At 63.4% G+C, this 21539-nt stretch overlaps 1 protein-coding gene and 1 long non-coding RNA gene across 4 annotated transcripts; both read left to right on the top strand.

Moving 5' to 3' along the window:
* The first annotated feature begins 6 nt into the window (after positions 1-6).
* Positions 7-3759, top strand: MED29 (mediator complex subunit 29). 3 transcript variants are annotated; one of them, XM_044435532.1, is made up of 4 exons: positions 7-48; positions 1956-2014; positions 2119-2203; positions 2943-3759. In XM_044435532.1, the coding sequence occupies exons 2-4, from the start codon at positions 1962-1964 to the stop codon at positions 3168-3170; spliced, it is 366 nt and encodes a 121-aa protein (XP_044291467.1). In that variant the 5' UTR covers positions 7-48; positions 1956-1961; the 3' UTR covers positions 3171-3759. The 3 variants fall into 3 exon arrangements, with proteins under 3 accessions (XP_044291467.1, XP_044291466.1, XP_044291468.1); XM_044435531.1 differs by lacking the exon at positions 7-48 and adding an exon at positions 309-1296; XM_044435533.1 differs by lacking the exon at positions 7-48 and adding an exon at positions 312-1337.
* A 925-nt stretch (positions 3760-4684) lies between these two features.
* LOC123026203 lies at positions 4685-6566 on the top strand. The gene is made up of 2 exons (XR_006415254.1): positions 4685-4841; positions 6218-6566. It is a non-coding gene; the product is annotated as an uncharacterized LOC123026203 (long non-coding RNA).
* Positions 6567-21539: the final 14973 nt, after the last annotated feature.

Below are 21539 nucleotides of genomic sequence, written 5' to 3'. Positions count from 1 at the left end.
GTGCAGCGGTTCCGCCTGCTGCTGCCGCAGCTCAAGGAGAGCCTGCAGGTGAGGCGGGGCGGCGGGGCTTCGGAGCGTGCCGCGGGTGGCCCTTTCCCGCAGCGGCCGGGCAGGCGCCCCGGGCAGGGCAGGGCAGGGCAGGGCGGGAGGTCGGCAGCGCCTGCTGCCCCCCCTCCCCCGCCGCCGCCGCCCCGGGGCCCGCTGGGCCTTCGGGGCTCTCGGCATCCGTCCTGGGTAAACCTGGGTAGCGTCTCCGTTTGGGCGCGGATCCGTCCCGGAGAACGCCTCCCCGCGCGCCCTCTCAGGGGCAGCGCACTGGATCCGTTGTTCGCAGGATGCTTCTAAATGAGTGTTAAGGATTGGGGCGATGAGCACGAAACAAATGCACAACAGCAAGTAAACAACAGGAGCACTTCAAGGCGGGCTGGAAGGAGCAGAGTCTGCCGATCTCCCTCTCTGTGCAGGGCAGCTTTCCGCAGGACCCTTGGGGGAAGCTGCCATCCCGGGGGAGAAGACAGGACAAGACTGAAAGATGTGTTCTGCTGCTCCTGGGTAAACTGGCTAAAACGCTTTGACGTGCCCGTGCCAGAAGAACGGTGCTATGGCGTGCCCGGGCTTTTCTGCGAAGGCCATTTAACAAAAGCCAGCTCGCAGCAGAGAAGGGCCTTGAACCGGCCTTCCCGGGGCCATGTGCTCTGTGCCTGCCCATCCATCCCTCTGGCTCCACTTTGGAGTAGGTCGTGGCCCAGCCTTGAGGAATGGCGGCTCTCACTTTCTGCCTTTGTCGGCTTCCTGCACCTGGGACAGACGATCACCTTCTTTCAAATTTACAAGCAGGTGGCCCTTTAAAAAATGCCGGAGCTGCTTTATTTTAAAAAGATAAGAGGGAGGTTTTCTACAGCCCCACGCTGTAGATTCCTCCTGAAGGAATGACGGATCTTACTTTGGCTGAGTGTATCCAGTGCTGAGCCTTTTTTTTTTTTTAACTGGGGGAGCGGGGGGAGCAGAGCAGCAGAGCAAAACCAAGATCCCATGGTAGGGGGTACCCTGGCGCATGTCCAGAGCTTCAGGGAAATGACCCGCATGGTGCGAGGAGCCGCTTCATTCCCAAATCGATATCTTCGACACCATTGAGCTGAAGCAGAATGGACTTTTCCCTTTCTGTTTGCCTTTATACTGCCCAGATCCTGGAGGGTTGGGCAGCCAGTTTTCCAACACTGGTGTTTGTTTTGTTAACATGAGATTTCCCGTCGTGGTTCCGGAGTCCTGGAAATGATCCTGGAGCTCTTGGAATCAGTGAGCACAATCTGTCAGCACATCGTGTCGGCCTCGGGGTGGTGAGTGTGGCTGCTCAGGGTCGCCTTCCTTCCTTTCTGTGAAATGGGGGAGGGCTGGGCTCTGCTTGTGCAAGGCCCAGGCCCGGCTCTGGCCGCCACGCCTCAAGCCTGCGGCCCTTAGAACTGGAGGCTTGCAATGCCTCCAGACCAGGGCCTCTGAGAGTGCGGGTGACCCGGGTGCGGCGATCCCACACGCCCCAAATCATGCTTGTGGGATCAGGAGCAAGGCCCTCCCAGGTCGCCCGCCTTCCTCGGTGTGCTGGGCGGGCACCCCCAGCCAGCACGGGGCTGCAGGGTCCGCTTCCCTCAACGGCTTGGGAGATGGAGTACCCGGAGCAGGGCCTTCTCTGCGGTGGTGCCCCGGCTATGGAATGCGCTCCCCAGAGAGGTCCGCTTGGTGCCATCATTATATGTTTTTTGGCACCAGGTCAAGACCTTTTAATGTGTATTAATTGGATTTTATTGTTTGTATTTTATTGGATTTCAGCCAGCGTGGAATAGTTAATTTACTTTATTCTGATTAATGTTCTAAGCTGTCCAGAGACGGAAGTAATGGAAGGCATACAAATTTTTGTAAATAAATAAACAATGCAGGACCTTCTCCTCTTGTGCCTCCAGAACCTCATGAAAGTGGCTGCCCAGAACTTCGTCCAGAACACGAACATCGACAGCGGACAGTGAGTTTTCGCCCTCCGCCGGTGCTTCCCCTCCCGCACCGCTTTTGGGCTCTCCTGCTCCCCCCGCTGCAGGAAATTAAAAGCTGGCTTCTGCCCCCTTTCAGGAAGAGCAGCGACGGCCCCGTGCATCGCGTGGACAAGAGCCTCGAGGAGTTCTACGCTTTGTGCGACCAGTTGGAGCTGTGCCTGGTGAGTGGCCCCAGAGCAGCCTTCTCGCTTGGGACATGAGCGGGGGGGCTGTCACACCCTCATCCGGCTCAAGCCCCCCCCCCCAGGCTAGCTGGTCAGCCCCTGTGCAGTCGGACTGCTGGGGAGGTCCGGCATGCAGCCTCTCCTGGTGCCCCCGAGTAGGTTCCACGTTCGAGGGGAGGAAGTGCGCCTGAGAAATCGGTGACTCAGCTGGTCCTCTCCAGATGTGCTGACTTGCAACTTCGGGCATTTTGGTCCAGCGCTGGCGGAGAATGATGGGGGCTGTAGTACAACGCACCTGGAAGGCACCCAGTTGTGAGAGGCTGCCCTAGGGAGACAGCCCAGTCCCTGACCTGGCAGAGGAGCTGGGCCTGCTATCCACATTCTCCCTCCTTAACACAGCACCTAATGTATGGGTGGGGTCCCCTGCTGTAAGCTGGGCCATGCAGAAAGATGATTTAGCAGCTTCGTGGGAGAAGGTGGCCCACCAGTGGCAACTAGGCTGAGTAGAGCCTCCCTGTACAGAAGCAGTCTACCTGTGCCAGCAGGGGGCAAGTGGAAAGGCAAGGCAAGGCGAAAGGGGCAAGGCGAAAGGAAAGGAAGGCCTGTGCCTTCACGTTGTCTGTGGAGCTTCCCTGGGGATTTGTGGTAGGCCACTGCTGGAGCAGCGGCCCTCCGGTCCGGTCCAGCCGGCCCGCTCTCACGCAGCCACCGCCGCCTCCTCCTCTTCCTCCCCCAGCGCCTGGCCTATGAGTGCCTCTCGCAGAGCTTCGACAGCGCCAAGCATTCCCCGACGCTCGTGCCCACGGCCACCAAGCCAGACGCGGTCCAGACGGAGAGCCTGCCCTATACCCAGTACCTCAGCATGATCAAGTCCCAGATCTCCTGCGCCAAGGACATCCACAACGCCCTCCTGGAGTGCTCGAACAAGATAACGGGCAAAGTGCCTTCCCAGGGCATGCTGTAGCCGGCCGGCCAGGCGCTCCGCACGGGCGCTGGGGGAGCTGCCGGCTCGTGCCGATCGGCCAGAAGGGGGCAGCCCCGCCACTGAGGCCCTGAGCAAAGGGGCCCGGCTTCCTTCCCTCCTGGCCTGCTCCGCCTCTCCCTGTGAATTCCTCCGAGGAATTCCCTGCCTCTCTTTGGACTGCAGGCCGGGGGCCTTTGCAGCAATCCAGGGCTGCAGTGACTGGACTGTGGAGGGCGCTGCTGACTCATGAGCCTCGCTTCCATTTCCCCCATGTATATTCTTCTCTGAAGAAAGCTGCTGCAGGGCCATCCCATAATAGGAGAAGCCCGCTGCAGCCAGGGCCTGCTGGCACAAAACCCCCAATTCTGAGAGGCTCCAGAGGTCCTCCTTCCACTGGCTTCTGGTTGTTCTTCTCCTGCCGAAGCAAGACGGGCCTGAAACCAACCTTACAAGACTGCAGCCGGCCTCTGTCGCCGCCGGGGGGGGGTGGTGGAAGGGGGGCTCGTTTCTGACCCGCTTCCCCTCCAGATCGTTTCCCATGGCTGCATTTCCATAAAGTGGGACCGGTGTGCCCGTTTGTGTACTGCGATCTGGTTTGCGCTTATTGCCAGGCCTGTGAAATGGAGATTTCCGGGGCTGTGGGTAAAATCCTGCCCTGGCCTTGTCTTCCGCGACCCTTCGGCTGTGCTCGGTGGCAACCTTACGCTGCAGGCAGATCTGCCGGGACACTGTCTGTGCCCACTGGCTTCTCCTGCTGATGGAAGTCGCTCTCGCCCGCTGAAACGAGCTGAAGGCGCTGGTTTTTTCCAGGCGAGGAGAGAAGAGGACGTTCCGTTCCCGCCCGGATCTGTGGCCGGAAAAGCACCGTTGCATCATACCAGGCCGGGGCATTTTGCGAACCAAAAAGTTCTGCAGCTCCCTGGAAAGGCCTCTCTGTTCGCCCCCCCCCCCCCCGGGAGCAGTAACGGCTCTTCCCCGCCTTTGTCTTGCTGGGGGGGGGGGGGGGGGGGGGCGGGAGCGCTCAGGGCAGCGGCAGCGAAAGAACAGTTTGTCCCCAGCTCCCTTGGCTGCATCTTTCCCCTCCCTCCCTCCTTCTGGAAAGCATCGGCTTCCTGAGCCAAAAGGAACCGGTGAGATCTTGGAAAAAGGGGCACGTGCCAAGCCACAGGCCGAAAGCTGTGTCAGCAGCAGTTGGGGCGGAAAACAAGCCCCCGTTGTCTCCCGGAAGCGGCTCGTCCCCGACGGCGTGCAGAGCCGGCCCCGGCCGGCTGCAGCCTCGGCCCACCGGGGCCCCGGGCTTGCTCGAGCGAACGCCACCCCACGCCCCACCGCCCGGCTTGCCCCTGCCCCGCGGCAGCCAGCCCCATCCAAGCAAACGCGCTGCCTCGCGGGCTTTAAGCATTTCATAGAGGAATTTCCACGACAGGGTAAAATCGCATATGTCGGCATTCCCGTGTAACCGCTGGAAGGGAGCACGCTCGCTGGACTCGGTTGCCGGAGCGAGCGCGCCCGGTGGGAGCCCGGGGACTGCCCCTAGGGGGCGCCAGGGCAGCAACCCATGGCTCAGCAAGGGCAAGCCGAGGCAGCACGGGGGCTTTCAAAGCGCCTCGCGAGCCCCGAGGAAAGAGTTGCCGCAACGGATGCAGCACCCAGGTGCCAGGTGGGGCACAGGTAGGCCTTCATTCACGGGCGGGGAGAGGTCTTCCAGTGGCCCCCGGTCAGGCTGGCTGGGCTGAGGGGTGCTTGTCCGGCACAGCTGGCGGGTGCCAGGGCGGGAAAGGGCTTTGCTCCGGCACATCTGGCATCGAGGCCGGCCCTCCTCTGCGGGACGGAGGCCCTCCGGGCCGCTGCTCCGCAGGGGCCTTTCCTGCAAGGCTGGCGAGCCCCCTCCGCACTCACTCGGAAAGGTAACGGCCCTGCAACTGCTTTATCCAGGAGGCGGGGGAACCAAGCGAAGCCCCGTGACCCCTGGCCGCGGGGTCTGGCTGGCGCATTTTCCAGCTCCAGCTGGCGGTTCCCCTCTGGAGCCCTAAGGGGGTGGCTGGGGTCAGGGCCTGGGGTTCGCTTCCTGTGCATGGATCCTTGGTCCCCCTCCCCTGGAAAAGGCAGCCAGCTGGGAGGGGTCCTCAGCAGACATGCTCAGAGACACTCTTGCCTCGGCTGCTACCCACCGCACAAACTTCGGGGCTCAGCTCCAAGAGGGTCCCGGGGGCTGCTTAGGGCTCGACACCGCCGGTGTCGGGTGTGTGTCCAGGCAGCAAGCGGAGAGGGGCGGGCCGGCTGGGGCGGCTCCATGCTCTCCTCTGGAGCTGGAGGGGCAGCCTGTGGTTTTGCAAGGGGTTGCACAGGAGGGGGAAGGTTCCTTTCGGCACTCGGGAGTCCCTCGCCGACTGACGCCAAGGATGCAATCGCTCCTGCAAGAGGCACGGCCTCTGGAAGCCGCTTCTCTGCAGGGCCCCTAACTCCGGGCCCAGGGCCCGGGAAGAGGGCTCGGTGGGCAGGCTCCCGGCGAGCCCAGGAGCACTGGAGGTCCTGAGCCCAAGCCCCTTTCCCAGGGCCCTCAAATGTGTCGTGCCAAGACGAAGCATCTCCGCGAGGGGTCGCGGCTGGGGAGGTGGGCCTGCAGCCACCCCCCGACACCACCGCCAGCCCCCAACGCGCAGAGCGCCTCCACTTCAGGACGAGCCTTCTCGCGGACCTCAGTTCCCTGCGCAGCATCTCCTGCTCCGCAAAGACGGTTCTTCATGGGGCAGTTCAGCAGAGGGAGCCAGCCATGCTCTCCCAGCCTGGCCTACCCTGCAGGGTTGCTGCGGGGGGCTCATGCTCTACTCTGATGGAAGAAGGGCAGAAAGAAAACTGCAAAGTGGTGGAGCCCTTCGCCTGTGGGGTTTCTGCCCGTTTTGCAGCAACCGACAGAGCAGTCGCCCTGGTAGGAGCAATGTCACCCCTCCATGCAAAAAATTCCAACACTGCTTTCAACTTGTCTAAGTAATGCTTCTAGCCCTCAGTGAGGAATTGCTTCCTGACCCTCTCGTCCTTCCCCCCAGCTGTTTCCTGCCAGTACCTGCTCCAGCTGAAACAAAGCAAAAGGGAAAGTGCTGGAACTGCCACAAGGACAGGTCGGCGGCACTCTGCGCATAGTTAGGGGCCTGCTTGTTTTCCAGGCCACCGGGGGTGAGACGGGAGAGGTGTGTTGCCACGCCTGGTTCCGGTAAGCAAAGAGGACGTGCTCAGCGTGCAAAGGGCACCAGGTTCTTTCCCTTTGTGTTTCCTGATTAGCCAAGGGAAGAAACCCTGATGAATCACCGCGCTGTGATTGCGTGGTGAGTCCACACAGGAGAACCCGAGCGCAGAGCGCTGTTGATATAAACCCAATGCCCTCGTTATGTAACCACAGCAAACCGTGTCAGCGGTAATTAGTGATTTTCTGAAATAACAATAACAAGCGAGCCGGGGAGTTCGGAGAAGGCCATGTGCACCAGGCTTGTGGTTCATCCCCGAGGCACGTAAATCGGCTGACGGATTTCGAAAGGGAGCCTTCTGACTGGATCGGGCTGCCCCTTTGTCCTGGAATGCAGGAGGCATGGGCAGGAGCACTCTCGTCTCGCTTGACGCAGCCTCGGGACTCCGACAGCGGCGATGCCCACGCGAGAGGCGGCCGGGGCTGCCCTGGGCATCTAACTTCGGGAAGGGAAGCAAGCGCTCCCGGCCGAGGCCTGCCCAGGAAGGCCTCGCTCGGCGTGAGGGGACAGAAGCGCCACCATCTCGCCCATAGCTTGGAGGTGTGTGCAACCACACCGCCCAGCGGCCGGCTGGCAGGACCTGAGCAGGGCAGCACCCTCCACCCATGTTCCCCAGCAGCCGGTGCACACAGACACCCTGCTTCCGGAGCTGGGGGTAGCGGGGAGCCACTGGGATCCGTAGCCACCGCCTCCGAGTAGAACCATCGTCTCTCCTCAGGAAGAAGGGACCCCACGGCAGCGCAACCGGCAAGGAGGCAAAGTCCGAGCGGCTCCTTCCCCGCCTTTGCATCCCGCAGCCCAGGAAGCCGCTCGGCTTCGACCTCCCCAGCCTGAGCCACGCGGCTGGGGAGAGTGGGCGCTGTGGTCGGGCACGGCGGGGGGGGGGGGCCTAGGGAGCCCACATGGCCGGAGACCTGCGGGTGTCCGGCTCGGCCGCCCCCTCAGCCTGCAGCCTCCCTGCCCCCTGCGGCGCCTTTCCCGTGGGCCCGCACTGTGTTCCCAGGGCAGCGTGACCTCATCACAAGCCGACTTTCCCGGCGAGAGGCGCCTGCACCCAGTGGAGCAGCAGGAGGCGGCCCCCCGAGCCCTGGCCGCGGTGTTGCCGGCCACCCACGACCTGGAAGAGCGGCGGGGGGGGGAGCCGTTTGGCCCCCAAATCACAGAAGAGCTGCCACACGGCTGATCCTGCCTGGCGTGGGAGGATTCCATCGATCGCCGCCTGCCCGGGCGCGTGCTGGGGGGGCTCGGGTGGTGCGTCTGGGGCAGGGGCAGGTGGAGTCCGCCGCCCTCTGTGGGGCCCCCCTGCCCTCCCAGCTGGCTGCGGCCTTGCCCTCCCGGGAGGCGCTCCGTCCATCCGTCCATCCGTCCGTTCGCCGCCACTCGGCTGCGGAGCTTTCAGCCCGTGCAGGTAGAGCATCTTTGAGCAGCCCAAGGGAGCCGCTTGCGCAGCCGCTGGTAGCCGGGAGCGAGCTGGCCTGCTGCCTCCTGCGGGGGGTATGCAGGGGCGATGCCCCCCCCCCCCGCCAGGATCCCGGCTTGCCAGGAGTGGGCGGGCAGGCAGGCAGGCAGGCAGGCCCAGGTAGCTCTCCAAGGCCGTTCGGCAGGAAGACGCAGGGCGTGGGAATCCACATCTGGGCAACGTCTTGCCCCCCTGCGGCTGCCCCACAGGTGGCATGAGCTAATCCGATGCGGATGGGAGGAGAGCCCGACTCAGCTGGCGCTCAGCGGGGCACCGTGAAGGCCGGCAGGGAAGCCGGTACGTGGCTGGCAGAGGCGGGGGACATGCTCGAGCGAGGCCTGGGGCCACAGGGGCCTTGGGCCCCTCGTGCGAGGAAGGGGGGCGGTGGTGCGGAGTTCACCTGTGGTGGTTCTCCGGGGGCGTGGCTGCTGCTCTCGGGACACCTTGGGAAGGCCCTCCTGGTGTGTGAAGCTGGGGCTGGCAGTTCAAGCATCAGGAGGGGCTGCCTCCGTCCCTTGGCTCTGGGAGCTCCATGTGGATCCGCAGAGCTGCTTGCGCCTCCGTGTGGGAGCCTGGAGGAAAGAAGACCCACCGCGACCCACGGCTGCGCACGAGCTGCCGCCAGCCGGCTTCCCCTTCGGAGTGGCCTTCCCTGTGCCGGCCGGGCGCAGCGTTGAATCGGCCAACATGGTTCATTCCCCCAGAGGATCGCTCCGAGCAGCAAGACTCAGCCTTCGCACAGTCCTCGCATCCAGAACCTCCTCCTGCTCCCGGGCCCGTTCCCTGATGTTCGTGGCCGTGGCTCAGCTCACAGACGGGGCAAACGAGGCCCGGGAAGGGAGCCCTGGGCCCGTGCCGTGGCCTTCCGGTTGCCGCGCATGAGCCCCCGCAGCCGCCGGCCGGCCGGCAAAGGGTGTGACTTGCGGGAAGGCGCAGTTTCCGCCGCCTTGTTTTGGAAAGTAGTGACTGCTTCTGTCAAAAACAGAGAGAGGAAAGCAAAACTGCACGGTTTGCAAACCCTGATCTGAAAAATCTAATAGTTCACACCGCACACCCTCCCAACACGGCTGTTGTGACTGATGGGATCTACTGTTATGAGTCACACACACACACACATGTCCCACGTGTGTGTTTTGCTTTGCTTTGCTTGGTTCATGGGAATGGTCAGGCTGAGTCAACACCTCCCCCTGCCCCACACGGCGGTAGAAGCAGCCGCCGTCTCCGCTCAACAGGCACGGTTTTGCATGCGGGCCCTGGCCGCGAACAGGCGCCCTGGCGCCAGGCACGGTTCTGCCACCCTGCGGTTCTAGGCCGAGCGGGGCCCCGCGCGTGGGGCAAAGTGGGCAGCGTTCGCTTCTGAAAAGTCGAAACCCGCTGGCCCATCTTGGCCTCGACGGCGCACGAGTGAAGGAAGCTGCATCCTCGATGGCTCTGCCCGAACTCGGAGTGCGCAGCGGGCTCGGGACGGGCAGGCAGGGGCATCTCTTTGCCCCGCGTCGCTGCGGAGCACTCTGCCTGCCGCATGACTTCAGCCCATGTCCACACGGGACCCCCTCTGGGGCAGAACCTCCCTCCGGATCGGACCATTTTGCCTTCTGGTTGCGGCAACAGCAAGATGGCTCAGGCAGTGCCTTTGGGAGGGATTCTCCTCAGTGTGGAGGCTTCCCTACCTACCGGCCAGCATCTTTTGCCCAAGTCCAGGAGCGGCTGGCCAGCCCCCTCTCAGACCCTGGGGATCCCCCCACCCTCCTGGCCCTCCCGTCGTGGTTCAAATGTAGATCAGCCCCCAGCCGTGCCGTGCACAGGCTGAGTCCTGGAGCGGGCCTTGCTCGGGGCCCCGCTTCCCCTCTCGCGCCACAAGCAGACGCTGCCAGCCGGCACCTGGCAGCACCGGGGGCTTCTTGGCCTTGCCCCTTCGGAGTGCCCAAGTCGAGCTGGAGGATCAGGCAAGTGGAGAATCTCTCTGCGGGGCCCTTGAATCTCAAGCAATGGGCCCTCCCTCAGCGGCCACCTCGCCTCCTGCCACCCCCTTCTCTTTCTCTCAAAACACCCCCCCCCAAAATAGCCGCAGGGCCAGTTCCCAGGCTGCCGTCCTGTCCCCCGGTGACCACATCCCAGCGGAGACGGGATGAGTCAGTGGCGTCGCCGAGGCCTCAACGTCGCCATCTGCACAGCCTGGTGTTTTCCCAGCCTGGTGAGCCGTGGGTGTGGGAAACGGCTTCACCCAATGTCAGGGAGAACGGCAGGCAGGCAGGCAGTTTACAGAAAAATGGGGGAGCCTGTCCGGGCAGAATCGTACTGCTCTGGGGACCCCCACGGAGCCCCGGCCCACAGTCTGCCCAGCCTTCTCTGCAGCTCCCCCCGGGGTAGCTCTGGCCGGTCTCCAGGCCTTTGCCAAACGCTGCCCTGCTGGTTTTGCCCCTGCAATAATCATTAACAGCACAGCGGTGTGAGAAACCGCCGTGGGTCAGCCTGAACGGAGCCCTGGCCGTTCCTTTCTCGCTGAACCGCTGCTGCTGTTTATAGCTGCCTTTTCTGGGATACGGAAGCTCCCGGGCAGGTGGAAGTGAAATCCACAATCAGTAATGAAATCGCAAACAATATTTCTTGCGAGGAAATTCTGAGCAATCGCCCCCCCCCCCCGGGGAGTATGTCCCACTGGGAAGTGGGGCTGGCTTGGTTCAGACAACATAACACACACTCCAGGGCTGAGTGTGGGTTGTGGCTTAACATGGGTTCTTGCTGAAATGGGGGCTGTCGTTTTCTCTGGATCCAGCCATGACAACAAGCCATGGCTTGTTAACCAACCCGGGAAGAGATGCCATGGTTTGCTGTTGGCTTGTGAAATTGGGGTTGTTCCTCACAGTCCATTACCTTGGCTGGGTTCAGACAACATTAACCCCCGATTTCCTTGCAGAAGAGCCTGTGAGATGAGCCCGCTGCTTTGAGCCATTCCGCAAGGGAGCAGCGGCCACGAGAGCTCGGCCCTGGAGCTTGGTGCCCCCCGGGACGCCCCCCCCCCCCCGGCTGCGCGCAGCCTCCTCACGGCCTCGGCCACTGGCTGCTCTTGCTTCTCCTCCGCTTCCTCATCTTTGCCCCTCCCGCTGGGGAGCATGGGGGCGGGGGCATCCCTGGAATGGGGTCTCATCATTTGATGAGCTGGGTGTCGTGTTTTGCTTTGCTTTGCTTTGCTTTGCTTTGCTTTGCTTTGCTTTGCTTTGCTTTGTTTTGCTTTGTTTTGCTCTGTTTTGCTCTGTTGAGGAGGGGTGGCATCACAGGGTATGTCGCTGGGGCCTGGCCAGAGTTCGGAAGCGATAGATGCGTGCGTGCGTGTGTGCTCTGGCTGGCGGGTGCAATTTCCTGTGCGCATGAGCAACTTCCTTGCTGGCTGGGAGAGGAAGCTGGCAGCCACTCTGTGGGACATTCCCTCCCACCGCCTGGCCCCCCCACTCCCCGGCCGCCTCTTGAGGTCCCTGGCACAACCCCCCAAAAGGAGAAGTGAGCCGGGGCTGGCAGAGGAACTGAGAGGGCCAGTTCCCATCCAGCCGCCGGGCCTTTTCCCTTCCCAGAACCCCGCTCGCGGGCATCTTTGCATCGACTGCTTTCCCCCAAACCCTCCAGGGGTTCCCTTCTCAGAAATCACCGCTGGGCAAGACAGCCGGGTTACCTTCTGGTTTGCCCGATTTGTTGCTTCAGCGGGCAGCCGATCCCACTCCTCCAGCAGAGACGGCACGTTAATCTGGCATCCCCGTGGTCAAAACTCTCACGTCCCACTTAGGGACGTTCCTCGGCCCCAAACCCTGATTCGAGGTCGAAACGTGGCCAGAGGCACAAACGCACAGCGGCCCAAGTCAGTGGCACAGGCAATCCGTGGGAGCAGGCCGTGAACAGCCGGGCTGCTCATAACTGTGTCGGTCAGAGCTCTTACTCACTCCTGCAGCTGGTTGCATTCCGCGCCGGGAGTTTCATCAATGTGTAAACTCTTAGCACACACGCTGGTGCTAAGAACAGCAGAACAGCAGCAAGCGCAGGGCTTCACTGGGGCCTCGGGTCACGCTCCTTGGCCTGCCCGTGCGGCACAGGCGCACGCGCGCTCGGAGCTGGCCTGCCCGTGCCCCGGCGGGCCCTTGGAGGCAGCCCGCACGTCCGGCCGGACGGCCTCGAGCGCCGCAAGCCGGCTGGTCCTGTGGGGCTGCTCCGCCTTCCCGCCCGGACCAGCTGTCCGGGGCACGAAACCGGGCAGCGGCAGTGGTGGGCCAGCCCTGGCACGCTGCAAGCCAGGCGGCGCAGTGGCCCAGTTAAAGCCTAAACGGGACGCAGCTGCTCCGCAGCATTTGCAAAGTGTGTCCGCAACCCTGAACACCATTGCTGGGCACCCGGAGGGGAAGCCCTACCAGCCCCCCCCCCCACTCCAGGTACGCAGCCGCCCTGGCACATGGCTCGGGCAGGGGACCGTGGCATGCAAATTCTCCAGTCTGGAGTTTCCTGCAAGCGTTTAAAGATGGACTCTGCAACTTGGGTTCCCGCTGAAATAACGCTGTTAACTCTTAAGAGGCTTGGAACAGAAAATGTTACGATTGCTTGTTCATCGTACGTGTTGATGCGGCTGGCTGGGGCCTGGTGGGTGTCGCAGGGCTTTTTCTGTCCAAGCATGCCTTCGATTGTGCTTCTCATGGTTTGCTCAGAATCCCAGATTCAGAAAGCCAAGCCTAAAGCCCTTGACCCCCATAGGATGACAGGATGAAAGCAGAGCCCTGCGGGGCAGGCCGACGGTCAGCTCGTGCAGCACAGCACGCACCTGCTCCCCCTCCACGCACACACACCTGCACAAACACACCCACTAGGCCACATGGCCTCTTTTGCCCCCAGCAGAAGCACTGGCGTAAGCTTTACATCGAACCAGGCCTTCCTCCCACCATCCCAAAAGGGCCTTCTCTTGAAGTCAGCGCAAGCTGATTTACTTTTTAATTAATCGATTCCAGGGCAGATGATGATCCAGCTCAAGATTTTCCAGACCAGCTTTGCCTAACAGACGTGACTTATGGCAGCGCTGCGTTGCGGGCACTTCCTCCAACATCTCCAAAGTCTGGCTGCAAACTCGCCGCCCTGCGATCGCGCGGTTGGCTCCCGGGCGGACGGCCCAGCCTGACATTCCTCGGCGCACTGCCCTCCGTCTTCGGGGACCAACCCGTCAAGGCCAGGAGCCCCCCGCGGCAGGGGGTTTTCTGCCCTCCCCGAGGTGTGTTGCGCAGACGCCGTGTTGCGACAGGGCAGGCAATCCCCTCGCAAAGATCCCGCTGCCGCGACCCTGGAGCGCGCCTCCTCCGAGTCTGCCGCAGCAGGGTATTTCCAGCCGCCAGGCCGCCTCCTCGCCAGGGGGTTCCCCAGCCCCAAGAAGCAGCCTGCGCTCTGCACGCGGCTGCCGGGATCCTCCTCTTGGCCAGAGCCCAGCCGGCCGGCCAGGGAGGTCCATCCATCACCGAGGAGGCCGGGTGCAGGCTGTAGCCTGGCAGCGCGACCGCGGGGCGGGCCCAGCGGGACTGGGAGGCACCCTGCCCACAGTCCTCGCCTTGCCTCCGGGCCCCTTCTCCTTCCTTCCCAGAAATTCCATCTGTTCCGGGATCCTGTTTAACAAGCCAGGAGCTTTCCAGCAGCGCGGTGCCCCTCCCGGGGGTGGGAAGCCGGCTGCGTGGCTGTGCTCACGGGGGAGAAGGATGCTCAGCAGGTGGGCAGACACCGCTTCCTCCAACCTCTGCGGCCCTCCAGGTATTTGGGACCCCAGCTCCCATCAGCCCCAGCCAACATGGCTGGGGGTTGGGAACGCTGGGAGCCGCTTTACGTGTTTCACATGGTTCAGGGACAAGTCCCAGAACAGGAAACTGCTTCCAGCAGGACTTGTCCTCTCACCTGGTCCTCGCACCTGGCACGGAACGGGGATGTTGGGATCCCCACCGCCATCAGGGCCCCCCCTGCAGACACAGCGATGCGCCTGCCTGTCTCCGAATTCTGGAGGAGGACCATCCGCCAAGTGGCTCCCCTCCTCGCAGGGGCGGCCTGCCCCAGGGCTCCCTCCAGGCCAGTGCTGGGAACATGGGCCGGCAGCATCGCTCCAGGGCTCGGCAGGGCTCCTTCCCAGCCCCACTCGGACGGAGAACGAAGCCGCCGGGGTGGCACGGGAATCCTGCATGCAGAGCAGGGGACGGTCCCAGCCCCGCTGCAGCGCTTCCCCCTTCCGGCAGGCACCATGGCTACCCCAACATACCTTGTGGGAATGCAGGCATCCATTGGCCTGGAAAGGGGCTGGCCCATCCGAATTCCAGCGCAAGCGTCAAAGCCAAGGGGGTTCTGGCCACTGTGGCCGCCGGAGAAGGCGCAGCCGCCAATGTCTCCCTGCCTTCCAACACTGCAAGAAGCTGCACCACTCGCTAAAAGGGGGGCATCTTGAAATTTAAAAGGGGACAGGAAGATCTTACCTCGCCAAGCTGGATACGTGCAGAACCCCAAATGCCCGGCAGCGTTTGGGACCCCCTGTCATGGGATGCTGTCCCCAGGGCACATCTTTGGGCTGGGACATTCCCGTGAAAAATTCCCAGCCTTGCAAAAGCTCTCCTGGGCCCATCAGGGCAGCCTGCATGTCGGTGTCTGTTTACTCAACATCCTCCTGCTCAATTGCGGGAGGGTTCCCCCTGCCCCCACCCCCGCACCCTTGCGACCAGGGCCAGCTCTGGCTCGGGGATATTTATTGCTCTTGAAAACCAGCCAGAGCCGCGGCTGCATGGTTTCCTCGGCGAGTAAGTCCATCTCGGAGCTTGCAGTGGCCTGGCAGAGGGGAGCGGGCCGCGGAGCAGCTGTGCCGGGGTGTCTGCAGGCAGGACGGGCCTCGGTCAAGGGGCCCGATGTGGAGGACCGGGAGTCCCCTCGCGTCCCCGTCTGCTTGCAACGTGGGCTGGGGCTGCAAGGGGCTTGCCCTTCGGCGGCCCCCGCCAGACACACGTGCGGCGTTTCAAGCCGAAGCGGCGCTCTCCTTCCATGTCTGCCTTCCGTTACGGAAGACGAGCCCCGGTCTCCCGCACAGAAAGCTGCCCCTGTGTGTGAAGGCCAGCCATTCGCTGCGGTGACGGGGAAGCACACACCCCACTGATCTGGCTCCCCCTCTCCAGGGGGGCTCCTCCCGTCACTTCTCTGCATCAGGGCCGATTCTGTGATGCGGTCTTGTCCGTTGCAGGAAAGCTGACCAGCCCCCTGCAAGGATGCCTGGAAGGAGGCCATGCCAGAGCAGTTAGGCACGCAGAGTTGCAACAGCAGCCTCCTCGCTGCATCGCTCCCGCTTTTCTGCATCCAGCGCGACGCAAAGCTCAGGTCCCACCCTGTGGAGAGGAGGGCAGTGGGAGATGGTGTGACAGGGCCGAACAGTGACTCAGGCAGAGTTGCAGCGGGCTCCCCTGTGGATCGCTGGAGGCTTTGGCTGAACAGTGACATGTCCTGTGCTACCTGTGCTATAAGACCAAACAGTTTATTCTGACCTAAGTTTCCGTGGCCGTAGCCGGCGAGGCAAGCCAGACCGCAAGGGCTTCTGCCAGAAGCGACGGGCCCGTCTTCCGATCTGTTGCGAGGGCCGTCGCCACTTTTGCTGTGACAGACCCACACGGCCCGGCCACCCCTCCGAAGGCGCCGGCTGCCGACAGCTCTCCTGCAGCCTGCAAGGAACAGCGACTTCCTGCGTCTAAGGGGCTTTCAGCGAGACCCTGGAAACGCACGGGTCGCCGGCTGACACAGCGGGGTCCCCCCCCCACGCGCCGCACAAGCAAGTGTCTCTAAGGACGTTTCGTGGCCCGCCAGCGCGCTTGTTGTGGCGAAACAGGCTCCGTCGTGAAGAATGTGACCTCTGCCCGTGCGTCACTCAAAGCAGAAACGCGCCCGAGAGATCACGCCACAAGGCGTGAGCAGCTGTGGGTCGGTTTCGATTTGATCAGCCGCACGCTGGGGCTCTGGAGCGGCTGTGATGTCGCTGCCCCCGCAGCTGCCGCGCTCCCCCCGCGCTGCTGCTGCTCGACACCGCCTAAGCGGGCAAGCCTTGGAGCCCCACAGGGCTCTGCATCAGTGGATGGAGAACAGAGGAGCCCTGGGAAGCCCAAGGCGAGTCTCCGGAGCCAGCAAAAGGGGTCCACCCAGGGGCATGGTCGCCCGCCCTCGCCTGCTCTCCTGGGCTCTCTGTCACAAAGCCCTAAGAGGAGAGACAGCCTCTTCTCCCCCCCCCCCCGGACTCATTCCCTCCCCCCAGCGCAGCTCCGCAGAGCCACCCTGGCAGGTAAACAGCTCACATGGCCCCAGATGCAATGATCTCACCCTTCAGCCTTGACGTGGCAGGTCCCTGGGCACGGCTCCCGGCTCCCACCAGGCCACCGCACACGGCGCGCCTCCCCGACCCTCGTACCTCCCCCCATAATACGGGCGAGGAGAATCCACAGCCCGCAGGAGCCCCTCGCTCGTGCCACGGCCCCCCACCGTTCCCCTGGGAAACGCACTTCCACCCCGGATGCCGTCTGCTCCGAACGGGTTTGTGTGGCTCGCCCAGTTGCCGCTCCAGCCGGACAGTCGAGGGGGAGCGAGAGCAAGGCAGGCCCAGGGGTGGGGGGGGGGGCTTGCGCGTCCCGCAACGGCCCCCTCCTGCCCCCACCTGCCCCCCGCCTCCTGCGCTCCGGCTGGCGGCCCCTCAGGACCCCCGAGCTGACCTCCGAACTGTCGGGCACAGGCCCTGTGGGTGCCCCTTTGGTTTCTGGGGGCCGGCAGCCGAGCTGCGGGGGGCACTTCGGATCACGTTGCCCCCGACCCTGGGGCACGAGCGGGCCGGGCACGGCGCAAGCCCCGTGCGGAGGAACGCGGCAGCTCTCTTTGCACCCGGTGCCCGGGATGAGGGGAAGGGCTGAGTCAGGCGGGCCGGCCCGTGCCCCGGCTTCCTTTTTCGACAGGCGGCCTTGCGCCTGCGCTTTAGGAGAAGCGGCTGGCCCGTGCATTCCCACCACAGCTTCTGCCTTTTCCCCAGAAAAATATCACCCCCCTGCCCAGCCCTGCTGCTCAGGGCTTGCTCCCAGCACCTTGGAGATGCTCCCTCTGGGGCCAGGGGCAGGTGAGCGGCGGGAGAGGCCCCAGGGGGCTCGAGGGGGGCCGGGTAGGTCTCTTCCTGGAAAGGGCTGGGCGGGCCGCCTTGCATAAGCGCGGGGATGAACAACCTGAGGCTTCCCTCGTGACGGTGACCTCACTGCCACCCGCCTCGCTCGCCTCCCCGCCTGGGAAGGCAAACAGACCCGGCCAGTGCCCGCACACACGTACCTCCCCGCCCACCCGGCCCTGAGCCGCCGTGGCTGCTGGTTTCCTGCCGCTCCGAGGGGCCGGGAAGCCCGGGAAGCCAACAGCCACCCCGGCCGGCCGGAGCTCCAACGCTCGGCTCCTGCAGGCCAAGCACCCACACTGTGCAAGGTGATGCACACGCAAGTGCAAAGCCAGAGCGCGCATTGGAGAGGGAGAGGGGGAGAGAGAGGTGCTGGACTATAACTCCCAGCATCCCCAGCCAGCCCAGTGAAAACGGTGCTAAGCTCCGTGCGTTCTCCCCCACCCCTGGGCTCACGTTTGGAAAGGCCGCTCGCGAGTCCTTCTTGCGTGCCAGGAGCCAGTCCCACGGCGTGGCTGCTCCCCGGAGGCGTTCCTTGTGCGCTCGGGCAGCTTCCCTGCACAGAGCCGGGCCACCGAGATGAAATTCTGTTTTTGTTTGCCACACGTCTCCACCGTCCCGCAGCTGAAGCTTTCTGGGACTGCACCTTGGCTTGGCCTGGCTCAGCTAAAGCTAGAACTACGAAAGGAAGAGGACCAGGTGGGCCTGGCGCGGCTCCGGGCGCTCTGGTCCACCCAGCCCCGTTTCCTTTTTCCAACAGGGCACAGCTGGCTGCTTCTGGGGAGCGCCCAAGCTGCGCACGGAGGCATGGCGTGCTGCAGCCTCTTCCAGCACCGTTTCCTCCAGGTGAGGTGCCGGTCCCCTGGGCTGCAGGAAGCCACAAGGCGATCGCAGACTCCTGGCAAGGGGCCAGGAAGGTCCCCAGGTCCAACCCGCTGCTGCGGCAGGACACCCGCTCGTCCCACCTCAGCCATCGTAGCCCCTACAGCGACACAGGGAAAGTCTTCTCCGAGACCAAAGACCTGTAAGCAGGCCGACAAGACGAGCCTCAGATGGTCCTTACTAAGCAGAACTGGGAAGCTTGGGCAGAGATGAAATAATGTTCTAAGAATAGAGAAAATAAAAAAATAACAAGCAGCATTCCATGATGAGAAAGGTAGTGTGAGTCACCCAGAGTTTCAGAGGGACGATTTCAAAAGGAACAGCAGGAATGAGGCTGCCCCTGCCGTTGTCTGTGACACACACTTGGAAACGATATTCGGTGGGAGACGGTGCGCACGCCCGGGAGGCATCACCTGAACGAACCGGGAAGCACGGCTCCCAGCAGCCCGGAAACAGGCTCCGCTCTGGATGTTGCATCCTGTGCCATGCAGTTCCATCATGCTTACAGAGGACAGCACTCCTGAGCGTGTGCAGAAGGCTCCCTCATTGGGGAGCAGTCAGCAACAGCCCCTGCATCAGCGAGGGGCAGGAGAGAGAGGAGCTACCAGGCAAGCTGGTCCCCCGAGACCCTCCTCTCCCCTCACCAGCCCCCTCCCCAATTCCCCTGGCTTCTCGGCCCTGAGCAGCTTTCTTTCCTAAAAGAATTTATGGAATGTTTGGGAATCCCCTTTTATGGCCGATGCTGTCAGTTCTTTACGTCATTTTCTGCCTAGCATTTCTCAAGCCCCAGTCCAAATATTGGTGTAATTCTGTCACAAGGAGGATGCCGTGGAATATCCTTCAGCAAGCCATGGCACGGAAAATGGGCATCTGTTTCCCACTTCCAAAGCAACCTCAACAAACAAAACTTTCCCCACAAAATGTACCCTTCCAGGCACATCACGTGAACTGGGGGAAAACATAATGCCTTCCTAGTCACCAGGATATATTTGACTTTTGCAGTGTAAGGTTTTTCACCCCCGTTCCCTCGGTCCGCCTACTCTCCTTTTCCTCTTCCCTTTCCTTGGCCTTTTGCCGTTTCCATGAAATCGTCTGATTCATCTGAAAACTATCCAGGGAAGAAAGGCACCAGATGGCTTCTCTCAGATGTTTATATATCCTGATCTCCTTTTCCAGAAGTGTAGCAGGGGAATAACTCCAGCCCCAGGAGTGGCAGAATTGCCCCCTTCTCTCCCCCTCCAGAACAGCCACGGCAGCCCTGTGTCCCTCCCACCCCTCCGCTGGCTAGGCCTTGGCCTGGCTCGACAGGCGGCCTAAACTCTCTGCAGGTAGAAGGTTTGTCCCGGGTTGGTTGGGTTTCCTTGGCTTACTCCTGCTGCAAATGAGCAAGAATTATTCTGGAATTCGGTTGTCATGGCTGCCCTGCCCCCCAAGCATCCTCTGAGAACGGAATTCCTCTGGGAAGCTACGGATGCCGCATCCAGGTGGCCTTGTCTCTGAGCTCCGGGAGAGCCCCTGACTCTGCCCCACCTGGGCGCCCCTTCCTAGGCTGCTGCGGCCAGGCGGAGGCAGGGATGGAGGGAGGCGGGCCCGTCTCCCTCTTGAGCTGGGGACCCTTCCCCAGCCCGGCCCCCTCCAGCCGCGCTGGGCTATGACTCCCTCCCTGCCCAGCCAGAGTGGCCGCTCCAACACACCTGAGGGACACCTGGCTGGGAAAGGCTCTCTGACCGCCTGCACAGGTGCAATCTGAGCCAGGCCCTGGTGACCGCCCCTGTGGGCGGGCAGGAGGAGCACCCGGCCGGCTCGGCTGCCCCCCCCCCCCGGCCTTCAGCCCCTCCGCTGCCCTTTCCTGGGCTGGAGGGGCTCGGGGAAGCCACGCCACACCACGCCACGCCACGGGCCAGGCCGTCCGAGGCTGGGGAGGGCCCGGCCATGGCGCCCACACGCAGCAAGCAGTCCCGAAGGCGGTGGGCAAGTCCAGCAAGCCGCGTGCCCCCGCGGAGAGCACGGTGCTGCCTTCTGCACGCTGGACGGGGGGCAGCGCACGAGGCGGATTTTGCCTCGGCCCCCGAGGTGCTGGCGATTTTCGCGGGAGTTCCCCCGCCCGTCCCAGCCCTTGGTTTCACGCCAAGACTGGCTGGGAGCCCTCAGCCGCTCGTGCATTTCATCGCACAAACGTGACGCAGCTCAGAAAGTTCCTGATGTGGGACAATTGCCGCGACTTTTGGGGACAGCGCCCCTGCGGGGGAGCCCGGCCCCCCCAGCGCGGCGAGGGGGGCAGGGGGCGCGCCCACCCGGGAAGCAAGCGAAACCCCTCGCCAACTGCGCTCCAGGGCTGGGGCTTGGGTTGCCGCTCATGTCTGGATCCGGCGGAGACGACAAACGATGGCGAGGCACCCACAGCTCGACGCCCGGGGGCTGCCAAGTGCTGCCTGGGGTTCGCACGGCTAAGAAGCCGCGACTCATTGGCACGGGCGCCCAGGGGGGAGAGAGAGAGAGACCCTGGGGTTGGCTGAGAGGGGCGGGTCAGCCCCGGGGGCAGGAAGACGTGGCCCCACCACAGGGACACTCTGGGGGCCCTCTCGGCTTTCTCCCATCGTGAGCGCGAGAAGAACGGGAAGCCGCGACGTGCAAAGCAGCTTGAGTCCGGCTCCCGGCCGGGTCGGTGGGGTCGCATCCCCCGGAGCCTCAGGCCGCTTCTTGCTCAGCAGCGGAGCCTCTGGCACCGGCTTTGCACCTCTCCCACCCCACGGCTGCCCTCCCTGCCTGCCTGCCTGCCTCTGGACCCCTTTCTGGCATGGGGAGCAAGGCCTTGGAGCTTGCTCAACGGGACTTCCCGGTTCCCGGGCTCCTCGGTGCCTCGCCTCGCCCCGCTTCCGCCCCTCTCCGTTCAGGGTCGGAGAGCTGCTGACTCACCGGGATCTGGGCCTTCGGGAGAGCTCTGCCTTAGCAACAGAGGCGTTATCGGCCAAGGGCCGCATCCTGACCCCAGCTGCTCCAGTGACTAACCCCGTGCCACAGAAGCGTCCATGGGAACGCAACAGGCACTCCTCCAAGACCGCGCGGGCCTGGCTTAAGTCCACCTGCCAGACCAGCGTGCGGAATTAGGTCAGCTTTCCTCCAAAACCAGCAGTGTTTTATTTCCTCCCTCAGCGTGACCGCGGGTGGATGCGAGGCTGGCCAGGCGACCGGTGCTTCTCTGCAGTTCCTGCATCACACGCGCAGCAGCTCCGCTCGATGGCGTGGCTGCAAAGAGGGCTGCAGAAGAGGCGTGGGCGGGGGCCCCAGCGGGTGGACTGTCCTGCCCCGTGGGCCCGGCTGAGGGGCTTATGCGAGGGTTAAGGCCGGCCATGTTGTGTGGTGTGGACCCAGTAGATGGACCTGCAGCCCGAGCCAGGAGCCCCCCCCCCCCCCCCGGTGCCGTTCTTATTTGGGACATGGGAAGCCAACACCGTCCTCTTGGGATCACAACCCATTTTCTTTCGCTCCATCACAGGCGTTTCTGTGCCACCGCACAGAGCTGCTGGTGACACAAAGGAGGGGAGAAGCTGGGCTGTCTTTGGCAAAGGGGAGGAGCCAGTGGCCCGCCCCCACCGTGGCCCCCACCCCCATATGCA

This window comes from Varanus komodoensis, unplaced genomic scaffold (assembly GCF_004798865.1).
Source record: "Varanus komodoensis strain SLA01 unplaced genomic scaffold, ASM479886v1 scaffold29_3, whole genome shotgun sequence".
Lineage (NCBI taxonomy): Eukaryota > Metazoa > Chordata > Lepidosauria > Squamata > Varanidae > Varanus > Varanus komodoensis.
The sequence above is the reverse complement of the archived record's forward strand: the minus strand, read 5'-3'. Positions and strand labels throughout refer to the sequence as shown.